This window comes from Sus scrofa, chromosome 6 (assembly GCF_054392235.1).
Source record: "Sus scrofa isolate SSC_HxYL_T2T_F1_AM1 chromosome 6, Sscrofa_HxYL_maternal_Yorkshire_Landrace_v2.0, whole genome shotgun sequence".
In the NCBI taxonomy this organism is placed as follows: domain Eukaryota; kingdom Metazoa; phylum Chordata; class Mammalia; order Artiodactyla; family Suidae; genus Sus; species Sus scrofa.
The window spans coordinates 76,926,661-76,950,793 of record NC_139388.1 but is presented as its reverse complement, the minus strand read 5'-3'; the positions used below and the strand labels follow the sequence as shown (position 1 = coordinate 76,950,793).

General features: G+C 43.7%; 1 protein-coding gene across 20 annotated transcripts in view; it reads right to left on the bottom strand.

The window, feature by feature from the left end:
- Positions 1–24,133, bottom strand: part of VPS13D (vacuolar protein sorting 13 homolog D) — a 256,641-nt gene that overhangs the window by 108,888 nt on the left and 123,620 nt on the right. For 10 of the 20 annotated variants that reach the window (XR_002344906.2, XR_014807062.1, XR_002344908.2 and 7 more), the window contains 8 exons: positions 22,071–22,179; positions 13,781–13,944; positions 12,419–12,527; positions 10,062–10,241; positions 8,189–8,305; positions 6,883–7,032; positions 2,349–2,498; positions 1,340–1,436 (listed from right to left, as the gene is read on the bottom strand). Coding sequence is in view for 6 of the 20 variants with exons in the window: in XM_021095374.2 (XP_020951033.1) it covers positions 1,340–1,436; positions 2,349–2,498; positions 6,883–7,032; positions 8,189–8,305; positions 10,062–10,241; positions 12,419–12,527; positions 13,781–13,944; positions 22,071–22,179 (1,076 nt within the window). In the remaining 14 variants the exon portion in view is untranslated. The remainder of the gene's footprint in view (positions 1–1,339; positions 1,437–2,348; positions 2,499–6,882; positions 7,033–8,188; positions 8,306–10,061; positions 10,242–12,418; positions 12,528–13,780; positions 13,945–22,070; positions 22,180–24,133) is intronic. The other 10 variants (XR_014807064.1, XR_014807067.1, XR_014807069.1 and 7 more) reach the window with 1 other exon arrangement.

Sequence of the window (24,133 nt, the reverse complement as noted above, 5' to 3'; positions counted from 1 at the left end):
AGCGTGTGGGCAGCTTATTTGCCTAGAATCATCTGCTTCTGAAACGAAACCAGAGACTGTACACATCCACACAGCAAATAGGTCAATACCGAAAGCTTTTTGAGTTCTATTTCTAGAACACAGGGAATTGGTTTAAAAAAAAAAAAAAAAAAAAAAGATACCGCAACAGAGACAGGCTTATGTGTATTCAGGGAACAGGAATAGTTAGAGAAACACGGAGGAGATTCCTCAATGAAAGGCAGGCAAGGATTTGACCAAAGGCTAAATCCACTAGACAATGCTTGGGGCGAAATTTATTCAGAGTAACAAGAAAAGTGTGTCCAATCGAATTTAAAGTAAAACTTCCCAGGAAGGTACCAAAGGAGAACAGACACCTGGCAGGCAGGCTCAAGTGGCCACACAAATACAAATAAACACTGGCGTACCCAGCCCCGAGTGGAGAATGCAGCGTTCAACAGACAGATTCGTGCTCCTGCTCCACACACACTAAAGCTTAAATTCTACGTCTGGGATAAAAAGAGCAAAAATATTTTTCTTGCATTATGGGCACATATGTACACGTGTCCCGAGGGATTTCCCCCCCCCCTCTAGCCAACATGGGCAGATAAACATTAAAAGTCTCTATCTTATCATTTCTTCAGGCCCAATATTTAGTTTAGTCTTCAAAAGACTAAGCATTACTGACTTCATTCTAAGCTGTATATACAGTCTCCCAAAGGCCACGAGGAATCTAAAATAAAGAGACAACAGCTAAATCGTTTCTGTAGCACGGCTGGAAGTTTTAGGTCTTTCAACAGCTTCTCCTACTCCCCTCTCCGAAGAAGAGTAAAGTCACTAGAAACCTTTGTCAGGACACTGGGCACACGGGTGTGGACGAAGGGAGGTTAGGGAGTTGGGGCGAGCCAACTTTCTTCCTCAACTGAACCAAAGGAACTGCCGAAGGGATTTCTGGTTCTTGGCCCTGACTCTGTTTAACAAACAAGGGTTAGGAAACGAAGTGGTTTGCTGCATGACAAACAGCATTTCTGCTGTCCTGAAGCAGATGAGTCAAAAACATAAAACAAAGAGGAACAGTATACTGCTTCCCAAAGGCCTCCCCTGGTGTTCTGGGATCCAGAAGCCCTCGGAGCAGCCTCCTTCGTGCAAAGAAACCCTCAATACCCATCAACCAGCAATACTTAGAGGACAACGGAACCACAAACCACAGCCTCCCAGCTCAGACTACCACGTGGAAAGGGAGCTGGCCAGGGATCCAGAGGCTACCTATTTTCACAAGCAGACTCCAAAATGCCAACCTCAGGCCAACTCCCAAATACAAACCTAGAACATTCAACATTACCTGATTCTGCTTGATCGTAGCCAAAGAAACTCAGCAGCTTGAGGAGCAGTTTCTCCTCAATTTGCACCGTGAATCTCTGAGCCGTGACCAACAGATGCTAGAGACAAAGAAACTCTGATTTACAGTGTGAACGCCAGGGGAACTTTCATCCACTCCAAAAGAAGGTCCCAAAGATATGACATGGTCTCTTTACTTAGGTGATTTCACAATCATACTGCCAATTTTTTCCAGGCTTGTCTCTCTCTACATTGTTATAACAAACCAAAAATTCCAGAAGGTGTTTAGCAGGCGAGTCACCAGCCTACTGTTTGGTTCCGGGGGCATCTGTGTCTGGTTAGAAAGGATTACACTTTCAGAAGCACTGCGGTGGATGAGCTTTATGGGGCTGAGCTCACAGGGAGGGCAGCTAAGCTTAAGGAGCAGAACTGGGCTTGTGAATTTGAGGACCATATGCAGGCTTGGCCCCGACCAGAGCTGGGGACAAAGGACCAGAAATCTGAGAAGCAACCTCTTAGTTCCCACTTCCCCAGAATTCAGTGTCGTAACGTTAGCTCGTACACAAAGACTTCCCCAGAGAAGAAAGTTTATCCCTTCTGAATGATCTGCTCTCAGGAGACAGTGTGGCAGCTTACACAGGAGAATGTCTGTCCCAAGGTCAGCCCCTCGTGCCCTTTTTCTGGTAGTCTTGGATCATTACTAACAATATATCTAGATCGTGCCTGGTCACGCTCATTCCAAAAGATGCTATGCTTTCCTGCGGAGACTTAACACTGATGAATAACAGACTCTGGCCCCTGTGGGTCTAGCACTGTCGCCTGCAGAGTCATCGACAACACGACTGAGAACAGCAAGTTTGAAGAGGAGTTTCCATCAACGCCCCGACATAATGCCTCGAGTCACTTTTGCCTTGCCCTCTCGGGACGCTACCTGCAGCCTGCACTGCTGCTCTGAGCCTTGGCTGTGGGAGAGCCAACCAACCTTCCACATCCCATCAGGCCCACCCGCCTACCTTGTAGATGTTGGTCAGCGCGCTCTTGCTGGGGAACTTCACCGCGTTCACCTGCACGGCGGGGCCTGTCTCGATGACCTCGTTCTCGTTACTCAGCGGAGTCACATAGAGCATGAAGGGCTGAGTGGTGCCAATGAGCTGATTGTCCACCTAGGACACAAAAAAGCAGCAAAACAGAAACAAAAACAGACAAGTTGTTCAGTTTTTATTTTTCCCTTTGACCGGGTCCCAGAGCATGCAGGTCACTCGGAAAGTAGCTTTGGAAAAATACATTCTCACTAGAGCAGCAATCATAATAGCAGTGACCACGGCAGGAGCTCTACTTTATCTGGTGAGTCCTGTGTGCTAACCACCAAGTGAGTCCCCTCACCTGCTTTATCTCTTTAAGCCCCATGAGAGCCAGGGTGTCAGAGGCACCACACTCGGGCTCTGTCGCACCCTCGCCACCAGGACATCCCTCTCCTGGCACAGACAAGGAAGAGAGGCCCTTGGTTAAGGCTGTGCGCCCAGTCAGTGACGGGACGAGGACATCCTTCGGTCCCCAAAGCTGGCACTCTCAACCACAAGGCTTCTCTCTCGCTCCAAATTCCTTGAAGAAACTAACCCTAGAGAAGCCACAGCAAATGGTGTCAGCTGCGCACCCTCAAGTCAGCTCCCTCCCAGAAATGGGATGACAGTGGTGGCGTCGGGAAGGGCTCACGCATGGCCCCGGCAGCACCATCACCATCACGGGAGCGCCCCCCAACACTCATCAAGTTTACGGACGTGCACAGCTCCCTGCAGGGAGCAGCCGCCTCCACGTCCCGCGTCACCCTGACGGCCCACATGAGGAGGAGGAGGATGCGTGTCCAGGACCCGCAAGTGGGCTTCCCACACGTCGCTGGCCGAACACAGCCCTCGCCTTGACCCTGGAGGTGAGGTGTTACTCCTCCCCATTTTACCAGTAAGGAGCTTAGCAGAGGTCCTCCCTTGCCCAGTTCACCGGGCAGCCGGGAGAGGCGGGCGTCAAATGCAGGTGTTTCTGGCACCCGGCCCTTGGCCTCTCTTTCGCAGCCCGAGTTTCCTCAGCACCCTCGTGTCAGTGGCTGCGGGCCATTCTGTTGGCTCTAGGGCATGGCTTCCTACTCCTGTCCTTGCTTCCTGCCACATGCTCTCCAAAGGGCGGGCAACGCGCTCTTTCCAAAACGCACATCAAGTCCTGTCTCCTGCCTGTGCGCCCTGCAGCAGCTCCCCTCACCCTTAGGGCAGGAACTGCACCTCTGGCACAGCCTCCGGGGCCCGGGACCCACTTGATCCGGACACCGCCTGCCTCTCCAACCTCCCCCCAGTGCAAAAACCCGTCCCCCCACCCCCAGTATCCTTCTCTCTGGGCTATTCGTTCTCCTCCTCCAAGGTCAGCTCAGCTCTCACGTCCTCAGGAAAGCCCTCCCAGGGCACTTTACCCAAAGCAGCACCAACCCCCTTTACTCCTTCAGACCAGTTATCCCAGGCTGTAATTATTTATTTGCTTGCTTGCTTGCTCATCTGTTGGCCGGCTTCTTCCCTACCTAGGCTGTCAGCTCAGAGAGCAGTAGCTTCTTCATCTGAGTCATGGCAGTATCTCCAGAGCCTCACTCCAAGCCTGGCTCACAGCTCAGTAAGAATTAATGACTGAATGAGTCACCTGTCACAGCCAACAGATGAAATGGCCATAAAGTCCCACCTTATCCTGACCTTTTCTTTGCTCTTTCCCCACACACTTTTTTTTTTTTTTTTTTTTTGTCTTCTTAGGGCTGCACCCATAGCATATGGAAGTTCCCAGGCTAGGGGTCCAGTTGGAGCTGTAGCTGCTGGCTTACACCACAGCCACAGCAACATAGAATCTGAGCCACGTCTTCAACCTACACCATAGCTCACGGCAGCGCCGGATCCTCAAGCCATTGAGCAAGGCCAGGGATCAAACCCACGTCCTCACGGCTGCTAGTCGGGTTTGTTAACCACTGAGCCACGACGGGAACTCTGATATTTTCTATTTTTGAAAGAAATTCTTCCTCATAGCACTGTAATCACAGTAAACTCTCAAATCTGTTTATCTGCTACAGTTAACAGCATGCATTAAATCAAGCAGTATTATAGGAAAAACTTCTCGGTTACAGTAAAAAGTTAATGAAATTAGTGAAGAGCAGATGACTCCCAGGATCTTCTCTGTAAGACCGAAAAAGGCGAATAAATAGAGGCACAAGATACTAACTTTGAATCTGTCCTCAAACAAGTGGGATGTCAATTAGCCCAAACTCTGCTATTTGTGAAATATGATAAAGGAAAAATTCTCCTGAAAATGGGTCCCCGCATGGATGGAAGCACGATTTCCTTCTGCTTCAGTGACACCCTTTAACATTTTCTATGGTGTGGATCTGCTGGAAGTGAGTTCTTTTAGTTTTTGAATGTCTAAAAACACCTTTAATTCAGCCTTGTTTTTGAAAGATATATTTGCTGGGCACAGACTTCTGGGTTGGCAGGTTTTTTTTCCCTTCAGCATTTGAAAGATGTTGCTTCCTGTCTCCTCACGTATGGCGTCTCCCAAGGAGAAAGCAGGTGTCACTCTCATCTCTGTTCCTTGCCAGAAATGTGGCTTTTTTAATCTGGACGCTTTGTCACTGGTTTTGAGTCACTGGTGATGACGTACTTTGTTTACAGTTTTCACTAAGTTTGGAAAATTGTGGCCAAAATTTCTTCAAATGTTGTTTTCTGTCCCTTCCTCTCTTCTCTCCTGTGGAGAAACTGGTTTACCACATATGAGGTTACATGGAGTCTCTCATAGGCCACTGATGCTGATCTCTGTGTGTTCTGGTTTTTTTTTTCCTTAGATTATTTCTCGCTGGGTATTTCAATTTGGACAGTTTCTACTATGAACGCTTCAAGTTCACTAATCCCAATCTTTTCTCTGTACTGTCGTTTGCTACTGATCAAATCCAGTGTACTTTTCATTTCATTTTAATCTCTAGAAGTTTGATTTGAGATTTTTATATCTTCCATGTCTCAACTTTTTGAACATTTAGAATGGAATACAGTTAGAATAAGTTTTAACATCCTTCTCTGAATATTCTAACATCTGTGTTAGTTCTGGGTTGGTTTTGACTGATTTTTCTCCTCATTATATATTATGTTTTCCTGCCCCTTTGCACATCTGGTAATTTTTGATAGGATGCCAGATATTGTTATTTTACTTTGTTGGGTGCTGGATGTTTCTGTATTCCATTAAATCTTGAGTTTTGTTCAGGGATACAGTTAATTTACTTGGGAACAGATCGATCCTTTCAGAGCTTCCTTTTATACGATTGACCGGTTAGGTAGGCTGGAACAGTGCTCAGCCTAGAGCTCACAGCTCACCACAGAGGCCTCAGACTGTCCCAAAGTCCCATAAATTATTAGTTTTCCCAGTGTGGCTGGGGTGAGCAGCAGGCACCGTCCCTGTGACCCTCCTAGATAGTTCGGATGGTAGTTTCCCCACAGGGACCACCGATCTGTCCTCTGCTGAATATTCACAGGGCTCTCTGCAAATCTCCCAAGATTCCCTCCTGTGCAGTGCGCTCCTCCCAGGTCTGCTGTGCAAGGAGCTCTGGCTGCCTGGGCCCAAGGACTCTTAGCCTTGCTTGTTCAGCTCATCCACTCTGCTGGGTTCTGTCTCAGTCTCTCCTCCCAGGGTCATGACCTGGAAACTTTTCCACGGCAGAGGCTAGGGTGACTGCAGGGCTCCCCACTTCTGTTTCTCACATCTAAGGGGTCACTGTCCTTTGTTGCATAATGTGCAGTGTCTTAAGTCTGTTGACCCCATATTTTATCTGGATTTGGGGGTTGTTCCAGGTGGGAGAGTAAATTTGGTCCCTGTTACTCCATCTTGGTCAGAAGCCCAAGTCCACTTCCACTGTTTTTCTCCATGTGGTGAACTTTATTTCCTCAAAATGATAGATGATTTCCATTGTTTGTTCTCTCTCTCTCTCTCTTTTTTTTTTTTTTTTTTTTTTTGTCCTTTTAGGGCCATATCCACAGCATATAAAGGTTCCCAGGCTAGGGGTCTCATCGGAGCTGTAGCTGCCGGCCTACGCTACAGCCACAGCAACGCCAGATCAAAGCTGCGTCTGTGACCTACACCACAACTCAGGGCAATGCCAGATCCTTAACCCACTGAGAGAGGCCACGGATCGAACCTGCAACCTCATGGTTCCTGGTCAGATTCGTTTCCCCTGCACCATGATGGGAACTCCCATTGTTTGTTCTCTTGGCAAGAATGGGGAACCACGGGTTTACCTTCCTTCTTGCCACCTCGACTAAGTTATCTATGGATGGACTAGCTACTATATTCAGAATTCTGCTGTACAGAAAAATTAGTAAGACAAGTATAGGTAGGAACAATTATTTTCACACAATGATTTTCTAAAGGCCACAAGAAATTTGCACGGAAGCATTAAAGTTTTTAGAGCATCAGGCAGTGGATCTGGTCAGTTGCCCAGAAGGAACACCAGGGGATCAACAAGTTCTGCACCTCCCCCCTCACCTGAACGTCCTGTATGCTGAGTTCAAGCATATGACTAGTGGCCAACTGCGTGTAGTGCACACTGATTCCCGTGAGACTTGCAAAGACCAGTTCTTCCGGGACTTTGTTAATTAAAGACAGCCCGATGCCACCTTCCAACTTGACCAGCACCTGAAAGGAAAACAGAACATGGCACACTGACAGTTTAAAATAGAGCTCAAAATAGCCAGGCGAGCACAAGGAAATGATGGCTTTAAATCCCTCCACTGGACCTTTGAGCAGATGAAAACCACCTAGGAGAGCCGTGCTATTCACCTGGACGGCTTGAATTCCAGCATCTCGCTAGAAGCCTTCTTCCCCGGGCACACTCCTTCCCCCACCAGAACTCCACGGTGACACGACAGTGCCTCTGCCAGTGCCTCTGCCAGAGCTCCGAGGGCATTCTGCATTTCATTACAGGAAAAGAGCTGTTGGAGAATCTCTCTCCCTGTTTGGGAGGCAAGCTCTTAATAAGTTATTCACTGAATTTCCAGAACATCCAACAGTGCTTCACACATTTTTTTTTTTTTAGGATGACTGAATAAATACGAAGTAAGTCTGCCTTTTCATGCTCATCTCATGTTCCTTTTCAAACTTTGCACTTTCTTTCCAATGTCCACACGGGGAGAGCAGAAGGAAGATGTTAGAGTCAACTGGGCACTAAAAAGATAAAACCGAGTTTGCTGATTCTCAACCTTCAGTCCCAGCTAAATTCCAATAGTTTAGTTTTCTTTATTTTCATCTTACTTGAGCAACCTTTGTTACATTCTGCCTTGACTTTAGCTGTCACTGAACTAACATTTTCACACAGTCATGGTGCGATAACATTAAGTACTCTGAAATAACACCTACACTTAGAAGTCAGAGAGGGCAGAAAGCAGAGAGAAGGTCTAAGCTGAGAAAACCAAAGAGCAAAATTCTAAAGAAGTTTGTAAGAAAGAAATGACCTTGGAGTTCCTGTCGTGGCTCAGTGGTTAACGAATCCGAGTAGGAACCATGAGGTTGCGGGTTTGATCCCTGGCCTTGCTCAGTGGGTTAAGGATCTGGCGTCGCCATGAGCTGTGATGTAGGTTGCAGACGCAGCTCAGATCCCACGTTGCTGTGGCTCTGGCATAGACTGGCGGCTACAGCTCCCATTCGACCCCTAGGGAACCTCCATATGCCGCGGGAAGTGGCCCTAGAAAAGGCAAAAAGGCAAAAAGACAAAAAGACAAAAAAAAAAAAAAAAAAAAAAAAAAAAAAAGAATAAAAGAAAAAAAGAAATGGCCTTGCAGTAGTTAAAACTTACCTCCAGTTCCTGCTCTGTGTCTGGATTCTTTAATTTCTGCAGCTCCTGTTCAGTAACAGGAAGTTCATCCACTTCATATGATGAACGGTCACTTTTTCGTTGGGAGAAATCTGTTATCTGAGGTCCAATAAAGCACGACTTACTGAGAGGGCGCAGACTTCCATAGCGAAACCCAACCCACACCAACTGTATGAGTCGAAAGTTACTGTATGCTCAAGCATCCTATGCAAGTTAATGGTTTCCAAAGCACTGCTAAGGTAAGACACATAAAAAAACTTGAAGTCAACTTGATTTTGAGTCTGTATGATGAACACCAAGCTGGAGATCCTGAGAGCTGCACACAGTGGGGATTAGGCCTCTGTGGGTGACCTAGAATCAGAGCTCAAGGCAAACTATGCAAACCTCAGGATCATGACATTCATTTTTGGCCTTAAAAGAGGAGTACTTTTGAAAGAGGCAGTGTGGATTATGATGCACTATCTCAGAGATTCACTGTTCCCACCACCATCCTTTCTTTTAGACTTAGCGCTCTAATCCGCCATGACCTCATAAATCCGTATCGCCAGCACAGACCTCTCCCTGACCCAAAGCACATTTACATGGACTTCTGGACACCTTCATGCAGATATCACACACTTAGCAAGTCCAAAACGAACTCCTCGTTTCCCTCCAGAGGTCCGCTTTGTGTCCATCTCTTACTGATGGAGATTATCATCCTCTTAGACACCCAAACCAAAACCTTGAGGTCCATTCTTGAGGCCTCCCTCACTCTCATTCCCATAGTCAATCAATTGCTAAGTCTGACGGCCTCTACTCCTTACTAAGCTTTCATCTCTAGTCACTTCTCCCCAACCTCCTCAGGCCCACCCCTGCCATTTATTCTAATTTGGGTCACCATAATTGCATCCAATTCCCTCCTAATGGGTCTTTCTCCATCACCAAGTTTACTCCATTCCAATCCTCCACATTGCAGCCAGAGTGAGCAATTTAAAACACATTGCCGATCATGTCACACCCTGACTCTATGTTGCCACAGAAAAACCACAAAATCTTTAGCAATATCAGGCCTTTAAGGATCTGGCCCCTGCTTCTGCTCCCCGCCGATTTCTTAGCATATTCCATGTGCTAGTTGGATCACTCTCTTTTACCTCCAGGCCTTCATTTATCAGCTTTCCAAATATACATAATTGCCTAATTTTGTTTATTGCTTATTGTTTGTCTACCCCACTAGAACATAAGCCCATAAACAGAGGGAGTTTTGTCTGTTCCCTAGTCTAGGCTCAGTACCTAGAACCCTACCTGGTTCTAATAGGTGCTCAGTAACTGTTGAATGAACACTCTCGTCCTTAGGGCACAGCCCCTCTGTCTTTGCTTCCTGACTTGGCTAACTCCTTTCAGTTAACCTTGAGCTCTCCGCTAAAGCAGTATTTCCGTCTTGGAAAGCCCCTGCCAGTCTCCAAATACAGGGATACAATCCTTTCTGTATATGCCTCATAACTTCCACCACTCCTACTTTCATAACACAGATTTCAAGTGTCTGATTAGAGACCTCATTTGTCTTCTTGTTGTTAATGTCATTAATAGATCAATTATTCATTTATATAATAAATATATACGACACTGATAGAATAATATATACTATTCTTGGCATTATCTTCAACTCTTAAATTTTTCAAAAATATCATCTTGCATTTTACTTATACTTTAATTCTTATAACATTTTCATGAGTTGGGTTTTATCCGCATTTTATATAGAAGAACACCATATCCTTATATCCAGCACAGGCAGTTCCATGAATGTCTGTTGCACAGCTAACCACGGCAGGGGGAGAGCACACTGAGATTCGTGTCAGATCGTAGGATAAATTATCACCTGGAGGGCTCTAGTTGGGCCATCTGGGATGACTCTGATGGATAACATTCCAGAACCAGGCCGCATTTTTTGGTGAACAAACTGTTGTTCAGGCGGAACTGGCCCCAAAAGCTCCACGGAAGTGTCAGGACCAAGAACAACTTCAGCTCCATCAAACAAGCCAGAAAGCCCTCCTTTGGCCTAAAAGACAGAGTTAAAATGTATAAGAAAAGGCAAAGGCAAAGGCATTGACTTCGACAATGTAACATGTTATTTGAAAGAATTTACCAAATTTAAATTCCCCTCTGATGGGTGATTGTCAACATATAGCAAAGCATTTACTATTTTTTCAGCTTTACAGATGCTAAAGAATAGTAGGATTACTTGAGCAAGATGGAACTTTATACTAAATGAACTTAGGGAATTCTGGATAAGATAAATTTCTGTGAATATAGTATATTGGCTTAGTAATAACTTCTAGTCATTAAGATAAGCTTAAAAAATATATATACGAAAAGCCCCATGTCTCTGAGTATTCTTGTTAGGGCATGCTTAAAAATCTGAAAACTTCAAAATTATCACGGTCACTCAGTTTTCCAAGAAAAAGCAAATTCTAGAGCTGAAAACCTCCTTGAACAGGCATATGGCAGGACAATCAACTCAAATATTCAAAAGAGGGTGCCTCCTCTAGAATGAAATAGGGAACTGTGAATGGCATCTGAGAGCCAATTATACAGGCCTTTGGAGGAAAGCACCTTCTCGTTACATGCACCAGGTACAAGGCATCTGTGGGATGATGCCTTTGGGAGACGGAATACAGGGCGAGAGGAGACAATCGCTAGAGCATCTGGACTCCCCTCTGTTAGTTTTAAATAGTGAGTAATGAAAAGGAAAATTTGAGCTGGGTTTACAGTACAGATTTCAACATGGAGAAAGCTTTTATGACTATTTCAAGTTTACAAAGAAAGTGCCTACTCAACCTTATAAGGGCAGTGTCAGAAAATGTTTTAATGCCTTCAATTACTTTATTCAGAATAATAAGATTGCAACAAGCTTATTTCCCTAACCAAAACACATTCTGCTCTGCTGAATACTGTTGTTATAGAGTCGCTTACAACCAGAGAAATGACGAAATCGATTCGAGGAACAACAAACACCACAAAGGGATTTCTTTCGGGGGTGGGATGGCAATGATGCTCCAAGAGAACTGGAATTACATGGGCTTTAGAAACAAACTAGAAGTCAAGTCAGGGTCAGACATGGAACCCAACTATCACGACAAGCCCTCTTTGCCTCTAGAAGTCTGAATTGCATTGCTAATTGAAAATCCCAAATCCATTCCAGATGTGTGCCTCCAATAAGTAAGCAGCTTGTCTTTGATGAAAAAAGCTCAGGGCAAGAGAGATAAAGAAAATAAATCTCACCAAGCAGCAGTCAGAGGCTCCTTACAGTTTTGCTCGCTGCCCTGGAGAACAATCTTCCATTATGGAAAGACTGCCTGGTTTCCACCAGGGCCAAACATGCTAAGCGCTCTCTAGCCTGGGCCTGACGTTCTAGTGTCTTCTTCTGGGTAAAACCCCAGGCTAAGGCAGAACGGCACACACAGTCACACGTGTTGTTCTGCTCTGTGCCCGAACTTCTGAGACCTCTTCCGACCCTCTCGTCTCAGACCCATGGTCTCATTCCTGGCCTGAAGCCAGAAGGACAGAAAAGCTAAACTCCTGGTAATTTGCCAAACACCCATTTGCTTATAAAGTACCTGGGAGTTTATCATGGGGTGGACTGGCTGAGTCAAAGGCAGGGGAAACTGCCGAGCAATCTTCACTTTGACATTTGCTACAACAATGAAATGTTAATGTGAACACCACTAAGAAGGCAGAAGTAAACAAATCTAGAGCATGCAGAGCCCGTGAGCCCACGATGATGGCTCAGCATCTCCCTGAACACTTTATAAAAGACTATTTTAACTCCCTAGGTCTAAAACGAATCCGTCTAAATTAGTGGTGGGCTTTTAGCTGATATTTTTCTTTCTTTCTCTTTAAAATTACATATGCAATTTATCTCATCAAAATAAAAAAAAAAAAGCTCCAGATTAAGCTGAGGGGGCAGTGGCGAGGGGGGCGGGGGAGGAGCCACCACTCAGAGGGGACCATCCCTGGTACGTTTCTTACACTTCACCTTCAGGAACATTTCCCGTGTAAACACACACGGGGGCACGACCAAAGTGGCTTTCCTGACTAACATGAAATAATACGTAAAAAGAAAAAATTATCTTTTTTTCCCATTCAACATCTATGTATATCCTAATCGAGACTTTGTTTCAAAAAAAAACACTCAACCACTGCTTGCTGCAACTGGGGGTGTCAAAAACTACTGACCTGGACAACCAAGCCGTGTAGCCCACAGGTCAGTCTGCCTTCTCGGAAACTCCAGGTCTGGGTTGTGCTTCGCCTGCGATCGGGCTTTCTTAGCATCAGTGGCTCATATCTGGAAGAAAGGAAAATGTATTGAGTCCTCCGAGTCAAATGTTTCAGGCCTGAAGAGAGTATCAGGATAGCGGTTTTATTCTTCTTTCCTCCACACTTAAAATCTAATGAGCAGTTAGCTTGACTCCAACAGCAGCTAGGCACCGCTCAGGGAGGAGAGAATAAAACAAAATGGAAAGCAACGAGGACACAAATATTAATATTTTGAGGATTTATAATTTAATGCGTGTGATACAGGGTCCTACTCCCTCACAATGACAAGCTGTCCAAGTTGTCATGCAATATGAGAAGGGTATTTAAAATATTTTCAAAAATCTTTTTACTAACACGACACTGTAAATCAACTAAACTTCAGAATTAAATGTTTTACATGAAATGAAATAAAATTGAAAAAAACTTTGTTCGGGAGTTCCTGTCATGGCTCAGCAGTTAATGAACCCGACTAGCATCCATGAGGTTGCGGGTTCGATCCCTGGCCTCGCCCAGTGGGTTAAGGATCTGGCGTTGCCATGAGCTGTGGCGCAGGTCGCAAACATGGCTCGGATCTCGCGTTGCTGTGGCTCTGGCATAGGCTGGTGGCTACAGCTATGATTCGACCCCTAGCCTGGGAACCTCCATGTGCCTCGGGTGCAGGTGCGGACCTAGAAAAGACAAAAAGACAATTAAAAAAAAGAAAAAGGAAAGAAAAAAACTTTGTTCTATTTCCAAATACTATTATTTTATATGGAGTTTTAACTTGTAAGTCATCATTCTGAAAGTACATGAGGTATTAACTGAAAACAAACACTGATTTCATAGAGAAACTGAGGCACAGGCTGATAAAGTAACGTATTCAAAGTTAAAAACCTCATTTCAACCCAAGGAGTTAGTCATAAAAACACATTTGATTATTCTCTTAATAGTTTATTCTTGCTTTCTAAGGATTTAACAGAATTCTTAGATTTAAAAAAAAAAACTATTCATTTCTAGGGAGCAATGGTGGATATAAGTTTGGGTGAAAAGACATTCACTTTTCATAACATATCCTTCTTGTTGTCTGATTATTTTTTAAAATCCCCATGGGCATTTCCACAATAATTTTAAAATATAAAATAGAAATCCAACACTCATAGTTAGAAATACAACAGGTTTCTGTCAGTGAAGAAAAATAAGAATTTGTACTTCACTTATAGACTCTTGCTTTTTGGCGTCAATGTCCTTTGGGTCTCAATCTGCAGCCAGTGAACCGGACTCAAGAGCTGCCTAGAATGTTACCTGTTGTCAGTGACCGCAGCCAGACCTGCGATATCCAGGATGGCAGAGCCCTCAGTGGAGCGGGCGGCCGAGGGCTTGCTGGGGTTGTGAGGCACGGAAGAGCCCTCATGGGCCAGCATGCCTGTGCCAGTCATCCTCCACAGCTGGGAACGCTTCCCCGGTTCCTGTTGGACAGAGACAGAGAGGGCTTCGTGTGCAGCCACAGGGTTTCGAGAGCTTCATACAGGAAGCAGGAACTGTGCTAAAAGACATTTTCTGCATCATACAAATGCTAATTCAAACTTTCAGTGTGGTCAATCTCTAGTTGCCCCTAGGATGAAAGGCTAAACGCTTGACCCAAACCACTCCAAATGACAATACTGTAAATTTGAAAATTTTATTTTTTTCATATACTTCATACTTTCTGAGCAAACTAATTAGTCAAGGTTCAATATAATCTCCTCCACTAGCTCTGAGCCCAAGATAACTGCTGTTCCAGATGGTGACCCTCTTACCTGAAAGGGTGATCCAATTACATAAAGTATGTATGATATTCTCCATACGTGGCTATCCTCATGGCTGGGGGACAACCAGAACTTACCAGAGCTCTCCCCCATCCCATGTTTATAATGGAAGCATGTATATGGATGGTTTCTGTGTTCAATGGAGCTGACTGTATTCACAGATCATACTAAACAGATTGCTCTGGATTCTAAACATATTTTCTCCTTAGGAGCAGTTTTACAAACAGCACTTGGACTTCCAGGTCAATCCAGTAAAGTCTACATAATCCCTTATATACAAGAAGTAACAATAACAACGGTAATGACACTCCTTGACTATTTACTGTGCCAGGCACGGATCGGTGTGATTTACACATAGTATTTCATTGATTCCCCCAAAACAATTCAATGACGTATATACTATCATTACTCTTACTTACAAAGGAAGAAGTTAAGGCTCAGTGAGGTAAGGAAACTTCTCCAGCAGGTGACGGAGGGAAGATGTGAGTCCCTGCAACGCGGGTCCAGAGCCACATGCTTAACCACTCTGCTACCCTATCTTTTTTCTCTTTTTTTAAACACAACCAATATACTTTCATTTCAGGAACACTCCTTCTATGGGGACGTATCCTCCAGATAGACCCTCCAGGATCACATCCTCTCTCGCCAGGTGGGAGCTCCACTGGAGCAGCAGACCCCCTGGGCACCACAGATGCATCCACATGCTGCCCTGCAGTGGAGACAGCTTTCCCATTACATTCTACAAAGTAATATGAATGCTGGAGACAAATGCCGGGATTTAAAGCCCAGCTGCATTGCTTGCTAGCTAAGTGACCCTTGAAATGGTGTTAAATCTCTCAGAGCCTGTTTCCTGGTCTATCACATGGGGAAACGAAGCTACCTCTTAGGGTTCTTACAGAATGTCTAATAAGTACAAGGCACTTTTAGCACATGCCTGGCACAGGGCGATGCCTCAATAAACGTCTGTGGAGTTCCCGTCATGGTGCAGCGGAAACGAATCCGACTAGGAATCACGAGGTTGAGGGTTCGATCCCTGGTCTTGCTCAGTGGGTTAAGGATCCGGCGTTGCCGTGAACTGTGGTGTAGGTCTCAGATGTGGCTCGGATCTGGCATTGCTGTGGCTGTGGCATAGGCCAGCGGCTACAGCTCCGATTACACCCCTAGCCTGGGAACCTCCATGTGCCACGGGTGCGGCCCTAACAAAAAAATAAAAAAATAAAAAATAAACGCCTGTGATGTTATCATGATTACATCTCTTTACACAGCACATTATGTACATTGTCTTAGTTGATCTTCCTCACAAACCTGGGAGAGCAGTGTGGGAAAACAAGGCTCAGGTAGGAACGTGAAATACCAGATAGCATAATCTTTAAGCGGCAAAGCCAGAACTCAAACCTAGAAGATACGGTGCTCTTTCTACTTGTGCTACTGCCTCCTACGTCTGTGAAGAGAGATGAAACTGAGCCGCACTTCTACACCTGTGATCCCCACAGCTTTACTTCTCTGTTCACAGTCAGAGAATACATCTACCCACAGCACCAAAACCGCATGGAAAAGCAACTCAATTTTCCTGGAGATGCTCCAGAGCAGGAATCAAACCACAGATCCCTCTATTTCCTGCCCAGACGTATAGGCTCACCATCGCTGGAAACTACCCAAACCTCCTTTTAAATATCTGAGATCCACCATTCTCCTCTAGCTCCCTTCCCCTGCCCCCTCCCCTCACGACTGAGTCCTAAACCCTTCAGATGAAACTGAGGAAGGGAGAAGGCCATGGGGGCCCAGCCCAGAGTGTGATGCTGAAACCCAAGGTGGGTGATGATCCCTATCAAGGGGTTGGGGAGGCGGGCCCTGTGTGGTTGTCAGAGACAAAGAGAGATGGCGATGGCCGCCTGGCAAGGGGTGGAGGTTGGAAAGAGAGCTGCCCAGCACGTTGGAGATCAAAGCCCATGCCGGTAACAGGTGTGTCCACGGGGGCCAGAGAAGATGGGTTATGTTCGGGAGAACTGATCAAATTTGTAAAGACGTTCTTAGTGTTGGACAAAGGAATCACAAATACGAAGAGGGAAGAAATCAGAATGAACTTTATGATGCCGGAGTGGAATGAGAACGATCGTGTGAATTGCTGGTTTTTAACATATGGAGACCTCTTAGGATAAAACATGATGAAAGACACTATGAGAAAAGGAATGTATATATGTGTATGCCTGGGTCACTTTGCTGTACAGCAGAAATTGGCACAACACTGTACATCAACCATACTTCAGTTAAAAAGAGGAGAGAGAGAAATGTGTAGTAAATAAGTACACACATAAGACATGTATTGCACATGCATACATGTTATGCACATACACAGATACAGTATGTGCAAGTGTGTGTGTGCAGATATGTGTCATGTATCCAAAAAAATCCCTAAGTCTGTCCCTTGAGAGTCTGGGAACAGTACCACCACAACGAGGTGTTCCTATTTTACGTTTCTAAATTCCATTCTCTGATAGAAGGGACTGAGACTCCTGAAAGAAGCGGCAAATTCCAAGAATGCTGCAGGGCAAGTACAAAGTGGGCCCTGAATAACTTGCTGTGTCAGAAAGTCAGAACATACTCAAGGAATGAGGGGCAAACATCCAAAGGACACAGAAGGTTAAAGATGCTCCCTTTGGCCGAATATGAAAACTGAGCATAAAGAGAAATCCTGATGGTCACAGGTAACACAGAGAGCCACAGTGACATACGCAAAGCTATGGACCAAACTGCGCCCCGTCAAATCCTTATGCTGAAGGCCTAACCAGCAGCTGTGATGGTACTTCGAAGCGGGGCCTTTGGGTGACAATTAGGTTTAGAGGAGGTCAAAAAGTGAGGGGTTCTCCTGATGGGATGAGTGCCCTTGTGCCAAAGCTTGCTTTCTCCTCTCCCTTCACCCCTGCCCCCTAACTTCTTCTCTAATACCTGAGGACAGAGTAGGGAGGCAGCAGTCCACAAAGCAAGCAAAGGACCCACTCCAGGAACCGAGTTGGCCAGCACCCTGATCCCGAACCTCCCGGGCTCTAGAACTGTGAGAAGTAAATTCCCACTGTTTAGTCTACAGCATTTGGTCGTGGAAGCCCAGGCTAACGCACATGCACGCGTGCTCACACATACACACGTAGACAATGTGATGTGGAACAGGATACTCACACGGTCCCAAAGGACCGCTCCACAAAATATTTACTAAAAGCAAGGGAAAAGGAAAATCTTCCCTTCACAGTGAGAAGGCTGGCAGACCCACCTGCAGCAAGCGCTAAAGTTACTATTTCCAGCAACAGGACAAATCAAAGTGACAGCATCGCTTCTACAGAATTTCTGCCAACGTTTCTGTAAATTTGAGATTCTTGCAAAATAAAAAGTAAAAAAAGAAAAACCAAGCAAACAAATAAACAAAAATATAAGGTATCAAACTTCCACTCTTGGTTTCTAACTCAAGCGCCCAGGTCCACTGCCTAAGGCCAATGCAAAGAACTCTGCCTAGTTTTAGAGGTCAGTACAATTCATTTATCACCCACCCTCCCATTTGCCAGTTTTCATCCTCATTAAGTGACATTAACAACTGTGAAAGTATGTTAAAAAAAAAAAAAATTATGAAATTTTACTTAAAATATTTTTTGCTCCTTAATAAAAAAATCTGTTTTTGTCTACTTAACCATCACCCAGCCTTTGGAAATCACATGTATAGTTATTATTCGTGTTTTGCTGAGCACAACCGGTGATCCTATCCCACTTTTAAATCACGTGATTCCCGAGCTGGTTTTCAGTCACCCTAACATCCTCATCACCCTGAACATTCTGTGAAGGTCACCTGCAACGTCATTTCCAAGGGCCCTTGCATGTTTCCCCCCCAGTTAACTTGATTTCTACCAGACTCTTTTATTTTTAGATTATTGCCTTTCAAAATTTCCTTTTTCAAAATGTTCAATAAAAGTCTAAAAAAGGGGTTCACTTTTAATTACTATGCTTCACAGTCGCTTTACTCATCACCACTTACAAATCTTATTTCATAGGGAGTTCCCACTGTGGTGCAGTGGGTTAAGAATTCAACTGCAACGGCTCAGATCACTGCAGAAGCACAGGTCTGATCCCTGGCCTGATGCAGCGGGTTAAAGGATCTGGCACTGAGGAGTCCCCGACACAGGTTTGATCCCTGGCCTCACTCAGTGGGTTAAGGATCCGTTGTTGCCATGAGCTGTGGTGTAGATCGCAGACACGGCTTGGCTCCCACATTGCTGTGGCTGTGGTATAGCCTGGTAGCTGCAGCACTAACTCAACCCCTAGCCTGGGAACTTCCATATGCTGGAGATGTGTCCCTAAAAAGATAAATAAATAAATGTATATGATAATATTTTAAGCAAATTTTAATTATATGACATTCAACTGCTGCTATGTAAAAATACACATAGAAGTATTAGTAGCTTAATAGAGAGATAAACTTTAAAACATTAAGATAAATTCCAACAAGCACATGAAAAAATGCTCAACATCACTAATTATTAGAGAAATGCAAATTAAAACTGCTATGAGGTACCATCTCACACCTATTTGTCAGAATGGCTATCATTAGCAAGTCAACAAATAACAAATGCTGGAGTTCCCGTCATGGCGCAGAGGTTAACGAATTCGACTAGGAACCATGAGGTTGTGGGTTCAATCCCTGGCCTTGTTCAGTGGGTTAAGGATCCGGTGTTGCCATGAGCTATGGGTAGGTCGCAGACTCAGCTCGGATCCCATGTTGCTGTCACTGTGGTGTAGGCCAGCGGCTACAGCTCCAATTAGACCCCTACCCTGGGAACCTCCATATGCTGTGGGAGCGGCCCTAGAAAAGACAAAAAGACAAAAAAGCAAAAAACAAAAAAAACCCCCAACAAATAACAAATGCTGGAGAGGGTGTGGAGAAAAGGGAACCCTCCTACACTGTTGGTGGGAATGTGAATTGGTACAACCACTACGGAAAACAGTATGGAGGTACCTCAGAAAATTAAATATAGAACTACCATATGACCCAGCAATGCAACTCTTGGCCATACATCCAGATAAAACTTTCATTGAAAAAGCTACATGCACCCCTACGTTCTTTGTAGCACTGTTCACAACAGCTAAGACATGAGAACATCCTGATGAATAGCATTGAGAACTATGTCTAGATACTCATGTTGCAACAGAAGAAAGGGTGGGGGAAAAAACTGTAACTGCAATGTATACATCTAAGGATAACCTGACCCCCTTGCTGTACAGTGGGAAAATAAAAAAAAAAAAAAGACATGAGAACAACCTAAATGTCCTTTGACAGATGAATGCACTAAGAAGATATGGTATATATATATACACAATGGAATACTACTCAGCCATAAACAAGAACAAAATCATGCCATTTGCAGCAACATGGATGGAACTAGAGATCCTCATACTAACTGAAGTCAGTCAGAAAGAGAAAGACAAATACCATATGATACCACTTATATCCAGAACCTAATATACAGCACAAATGAACCTTTCCACAGAAAAGAAACTCATGGACTTGAAGAACAGACTTGTGATTGCCAAGGGGGAGAGGGGATGGAATGCGATGGACTGGAAGTCTGCGGTTAGTAGATGTAAGTTATAGCATCTGGAGTGGATAAGCAATGACGTTCTGCTGTAGAGCACAGGGACCTATATCTAGTCACTTGTGATGGAACATAATGGAGGATAATGTGAGAAAAAGAATGTATAATATGTATGACTGGGTCACTCTGCTGTACAGTAAAAACTGATAGAACACAGTAAATCAACTATAATGGAAAAATAAAAATCATAAAATAAAAAGAATAAAAGAAAACATTAGGCTACGTGAAAGAAGCCTGTCATTAAAGACCACGCATATAAAAGCCCAGAGGAGGGGAGCCTATAGTCACAGAAGGTAGATTAATGATTGTTTAGGGCTGGGAAGGGAATGTAGGGGTGATCACGAAAGGTTACAGGCTTCCTTCTGGAGGTAATGAAGATGTGCTAAAATTGAGTGTGGCTATGGGTGTGTACATACCATGGATAGACTAAAAACCACTGAATTGTATATTCTAAATGGGTGATTTGTATAGTATATGAATTACATCTCGGAGTTCCCGTCATGGCTCAGTGGTTAATGAATCCGACTAGGAACCAGGAGGTTGCAGGTTCGATCCCTGGCCTTGCTCAGTGGGTTAAGGATCCCGCGTTGCTGTGAGCTGTGGTGTGGCTCGCAGATACGCCTCGGATCCCACATTGCTGTGGCTGTGGTATAGGCCGGCGGCTATAGCTCCGATTAGACCCGGAGCCTGGGAACCTCCATGTGCCGTGGGTGCAGCCTTAGAAAAGACAAAAGGAAAAAAAAAAAAAAAAGAAAAAAAAAAAGAATTACATCTCAATAAAGCTATTTAAAAATATAAAACTGAATTAAAAATATAAAGTTCCTTTTGATGTGCAAAGTCTGAAATGATTTGAATCTAACCCCCACCATTAAACATGTGATGACTCAGGTACAGCCCTAGAAAGACAAAAATAAATAAATAAAAATAAAAATGTGATGAGTTGTATAAACCTCAAAGCCAAATGAAGCACAAACCAGAGACATTCCTGTCACATGTGACACCACCTTAGGTGATCAAAGGACATCCTTTGTCAGCATTAGGGCCACACATCCTCTGTTAGGGTTATTTTTGGATTATATGATTTATATTATGCAAAATTTTCCAGAACACACCCCTCAGATAAATGTGTTTCAAATAATTACAGTTGGTCTTACACTGGCACTGAAAACAAATTGAGAACAAAACAAAAAAACTGTACAGCAGTTTTTACTTTTTATTGTTCGTTTTTAATGTACACTGAAACTGAAAACAAACAGAGCACATGAAATAATTACAGCTGGTGATCTATCTCCTCTGAATGGTTTCTGCACCTGCATTCTCAAACATCTTTCATTCTGAAGCCTGAACTATTCATTACCAGTCCTTCTGTCACTTACAATATTTCTGATCAAAGTTTACTCTCTCTCTCAATATCTAGGTCTATTAGCCTAAAAATTGCCCTAAATTGACTCAAAAAGAATGTTGGCATAAAAGATTAAATTAAATTAAATTTTAAAAGAACGTTGTCATAAAAGGGGAAAATATTGTCAAGTTTGATCATTTTTTCCATTGAGTTGAGGGAAGAGCAGGTGAGGGGAATGTTAAAAGAGAAAAGAATAATGACAATGACAAACTGTAAATGTGAAAAAAAATAAATTCAAGAATTAAGTTCTCAGAGTTCCCGTTGTGGCTCAGCAGCTTAAGAACCCAGTTAGTATCCATGAGGATGCAGGTTCAATCCCTGGCCTCACTCAGTGGATTAAAGGATCCAGTGTCACCAAAAGCTGCAGTGTAAGTCACAGCTGCAGCTCGGATCTGGCATTGCTACGGCTGTGGCGTAGGCTGGCAGCTGCAGTTCCAATTCAACCCCTAGCCCGGGAACTTCCCTATATGCAGGTGTGGCCTTAAAAAGACCAAAAAATAAAAAAATAAAAAGAATTAAGTTCTCCTAAAAAGGTATCGAACATTAAGAAAGGCCTGGAATTCATAGAGCAGGTACCATGGGACAGGGTCAAGAACACAAATCGGAGCAGTCGAGACATCCAAGTTCCACCCGAAGGGTGGGCCTAAGTCTCCATTTACTCATCTGTAACACGAGGGGTTGGATCCATGCCCTGAGTCCCTTCCAGGGCTAAAAATCTGTTCTTCTAAATTCCAAATTCTAAGCTCGCTTACCTTCTTCTTTAAAATGACTCTCTGTGTCTTTGGTGAGACGTCCAAGACGAGCTCTGCGCAGGTAATGGCTTTGTTGGAAGACACAGGCCGTCCTGTCCCCTCCTGTAAGCTAGAGGTGGAAAGACAGTAACAATCAGAAGACATGCACGGCTCATACACATGTACTCATGCAGGTATGCAAGTACTCATAAGCAAAGGTCTAAACCTACGCTATAAAGATGATACTTTCTTTTTTTAATTATGGGAAAAAAGAGTCTGACTCAAGTTGCAGAAGATCAAGGTTATGTTGTTTTTCCTGCACAAAGATTCATTTGTCAGAAGACAAACTGACATTTCCCCTTTCCTGATAATTTCAGTGGCTTAAAATTCAGACAGAAAAGGATGACTATATATCTTCAGAGGTAACAAAACAAGAAAAAACTAAGCCAGGCATTCCAAGGGTCCAAGAATCAGCTCTATTCTCTGCCAGGAAAACAATCAGCATTATTGCATCTGTAAGTCCTAGCAAGAAATCAGAAGTCCCTTAATGATGAAAAGAAAACAAAGGTTCATCATACCACATTCCTCCAATTCGACCCTGTTGTGTTTCTCTGGGGTTTAAGAACCGTAAACTTTAGGAATGTTGCAGCCTAACTATACTCTAGAGCATTTCGATGAGATTTTATTTAGATTATTCTCCTGTTTCCACTAATCTCTATTATCAAAAAGGGACTAATAAATTCAGAGTTAAAATCTAGTTTTCATGATACCAAAAGCACAAGTGACCAAAAAATTTTGGGTTCAACAAAATTAAAGCTTTCGTCCTTCCAAAAGACATCATCAAGAAAGCAAAAAGATAATCCACAGAATGGGAGAAGATATTTGCAAACCATATATCTGATGTGGGATCTGTATCCATATGATATAAGGTGTTTTAAAATGCCTTATATTAAAATTAAAATAAAAAGGCAAAAAAAAAAAAATCCAGTTTTAAAATGAGCCAAGGATTTGAAGGGACATTTCTCCAAAGATATACAGGTGGACAATCAGCACATGACAACAATCTTCATTCTCATTAGCTATTATGGAAATGCAAACCCAACCACAGTGAGACACTTCTACCTACCCAGCAGGGTAGCTGCAAGGAAAAAAAGTGGAAAACAACAAGCACTGCTGAGAAGTAAAGAAATCAGAACCCTAACACATGGCTGGTGGGAATGTAAAATGATTCCCACCAGCTGCTATGGAAAAGAGTCTATAGTATAGCAGTTGCTCAAAAGGTAAACACAGAATTACTACGGAACCCAGTAATTCCACTCCTAGGTATACACACACACACAAAATTAAAATCAAGGACTTCAGCAAATGCACGTACAGACATGTACATAGCAGCAGTGTTGACAACGGCCAAAAGGTAGAGATGAAACAAATGTCTCTCAAAGGATGAGGGGACAAACAAACTGTGGAACAGACATATAATGGAATATTACTTAGTCATAACAGGAATGAATGCTGATACACGCCATGAGGTGGACGAACCTGGAGAACGTTATGCTGAGTGAAAGAAGCCAGACACAAAAGCTTACATACTTTATGATAATTTATGTGAACTATCTGCACTAGGTAAATCCTTAGAGACAGAAAGCAGCTTGGTGGTTTCCAGGGACTGGGAGAAGCGGTTTAATGGGGAGTAGCTACTTAATCGGCTTAGGGTGATGAAAACGTTTTGCAACTAGATAGCATGGTGGCTGCACAATCTCACAAATACATGAAATGCCACTGAACTGATCACTTTAAGATTGTTAATTTCATGTTATATAAACCTCACCTCAATTTAAAATAAAAAATCAACAAAAACAAAACCAGTCTCATTCATCGCCAAAATGCAAAGTTCACTCCAAAAATGCAAAGAAACAGGATCTACTACACACCAAAATATGAGTTAACCTCTCGGCATACTAAGATTCCCAGGAGCTTCTCTTTTTCTCTACCCATATCCGTTCAACCTACTAAACTCATAATTCTCCATTAGGATTCTTCAGTTAAAAAGCTTAGTTGAACTACTGGAATTTAACATAAGAAAC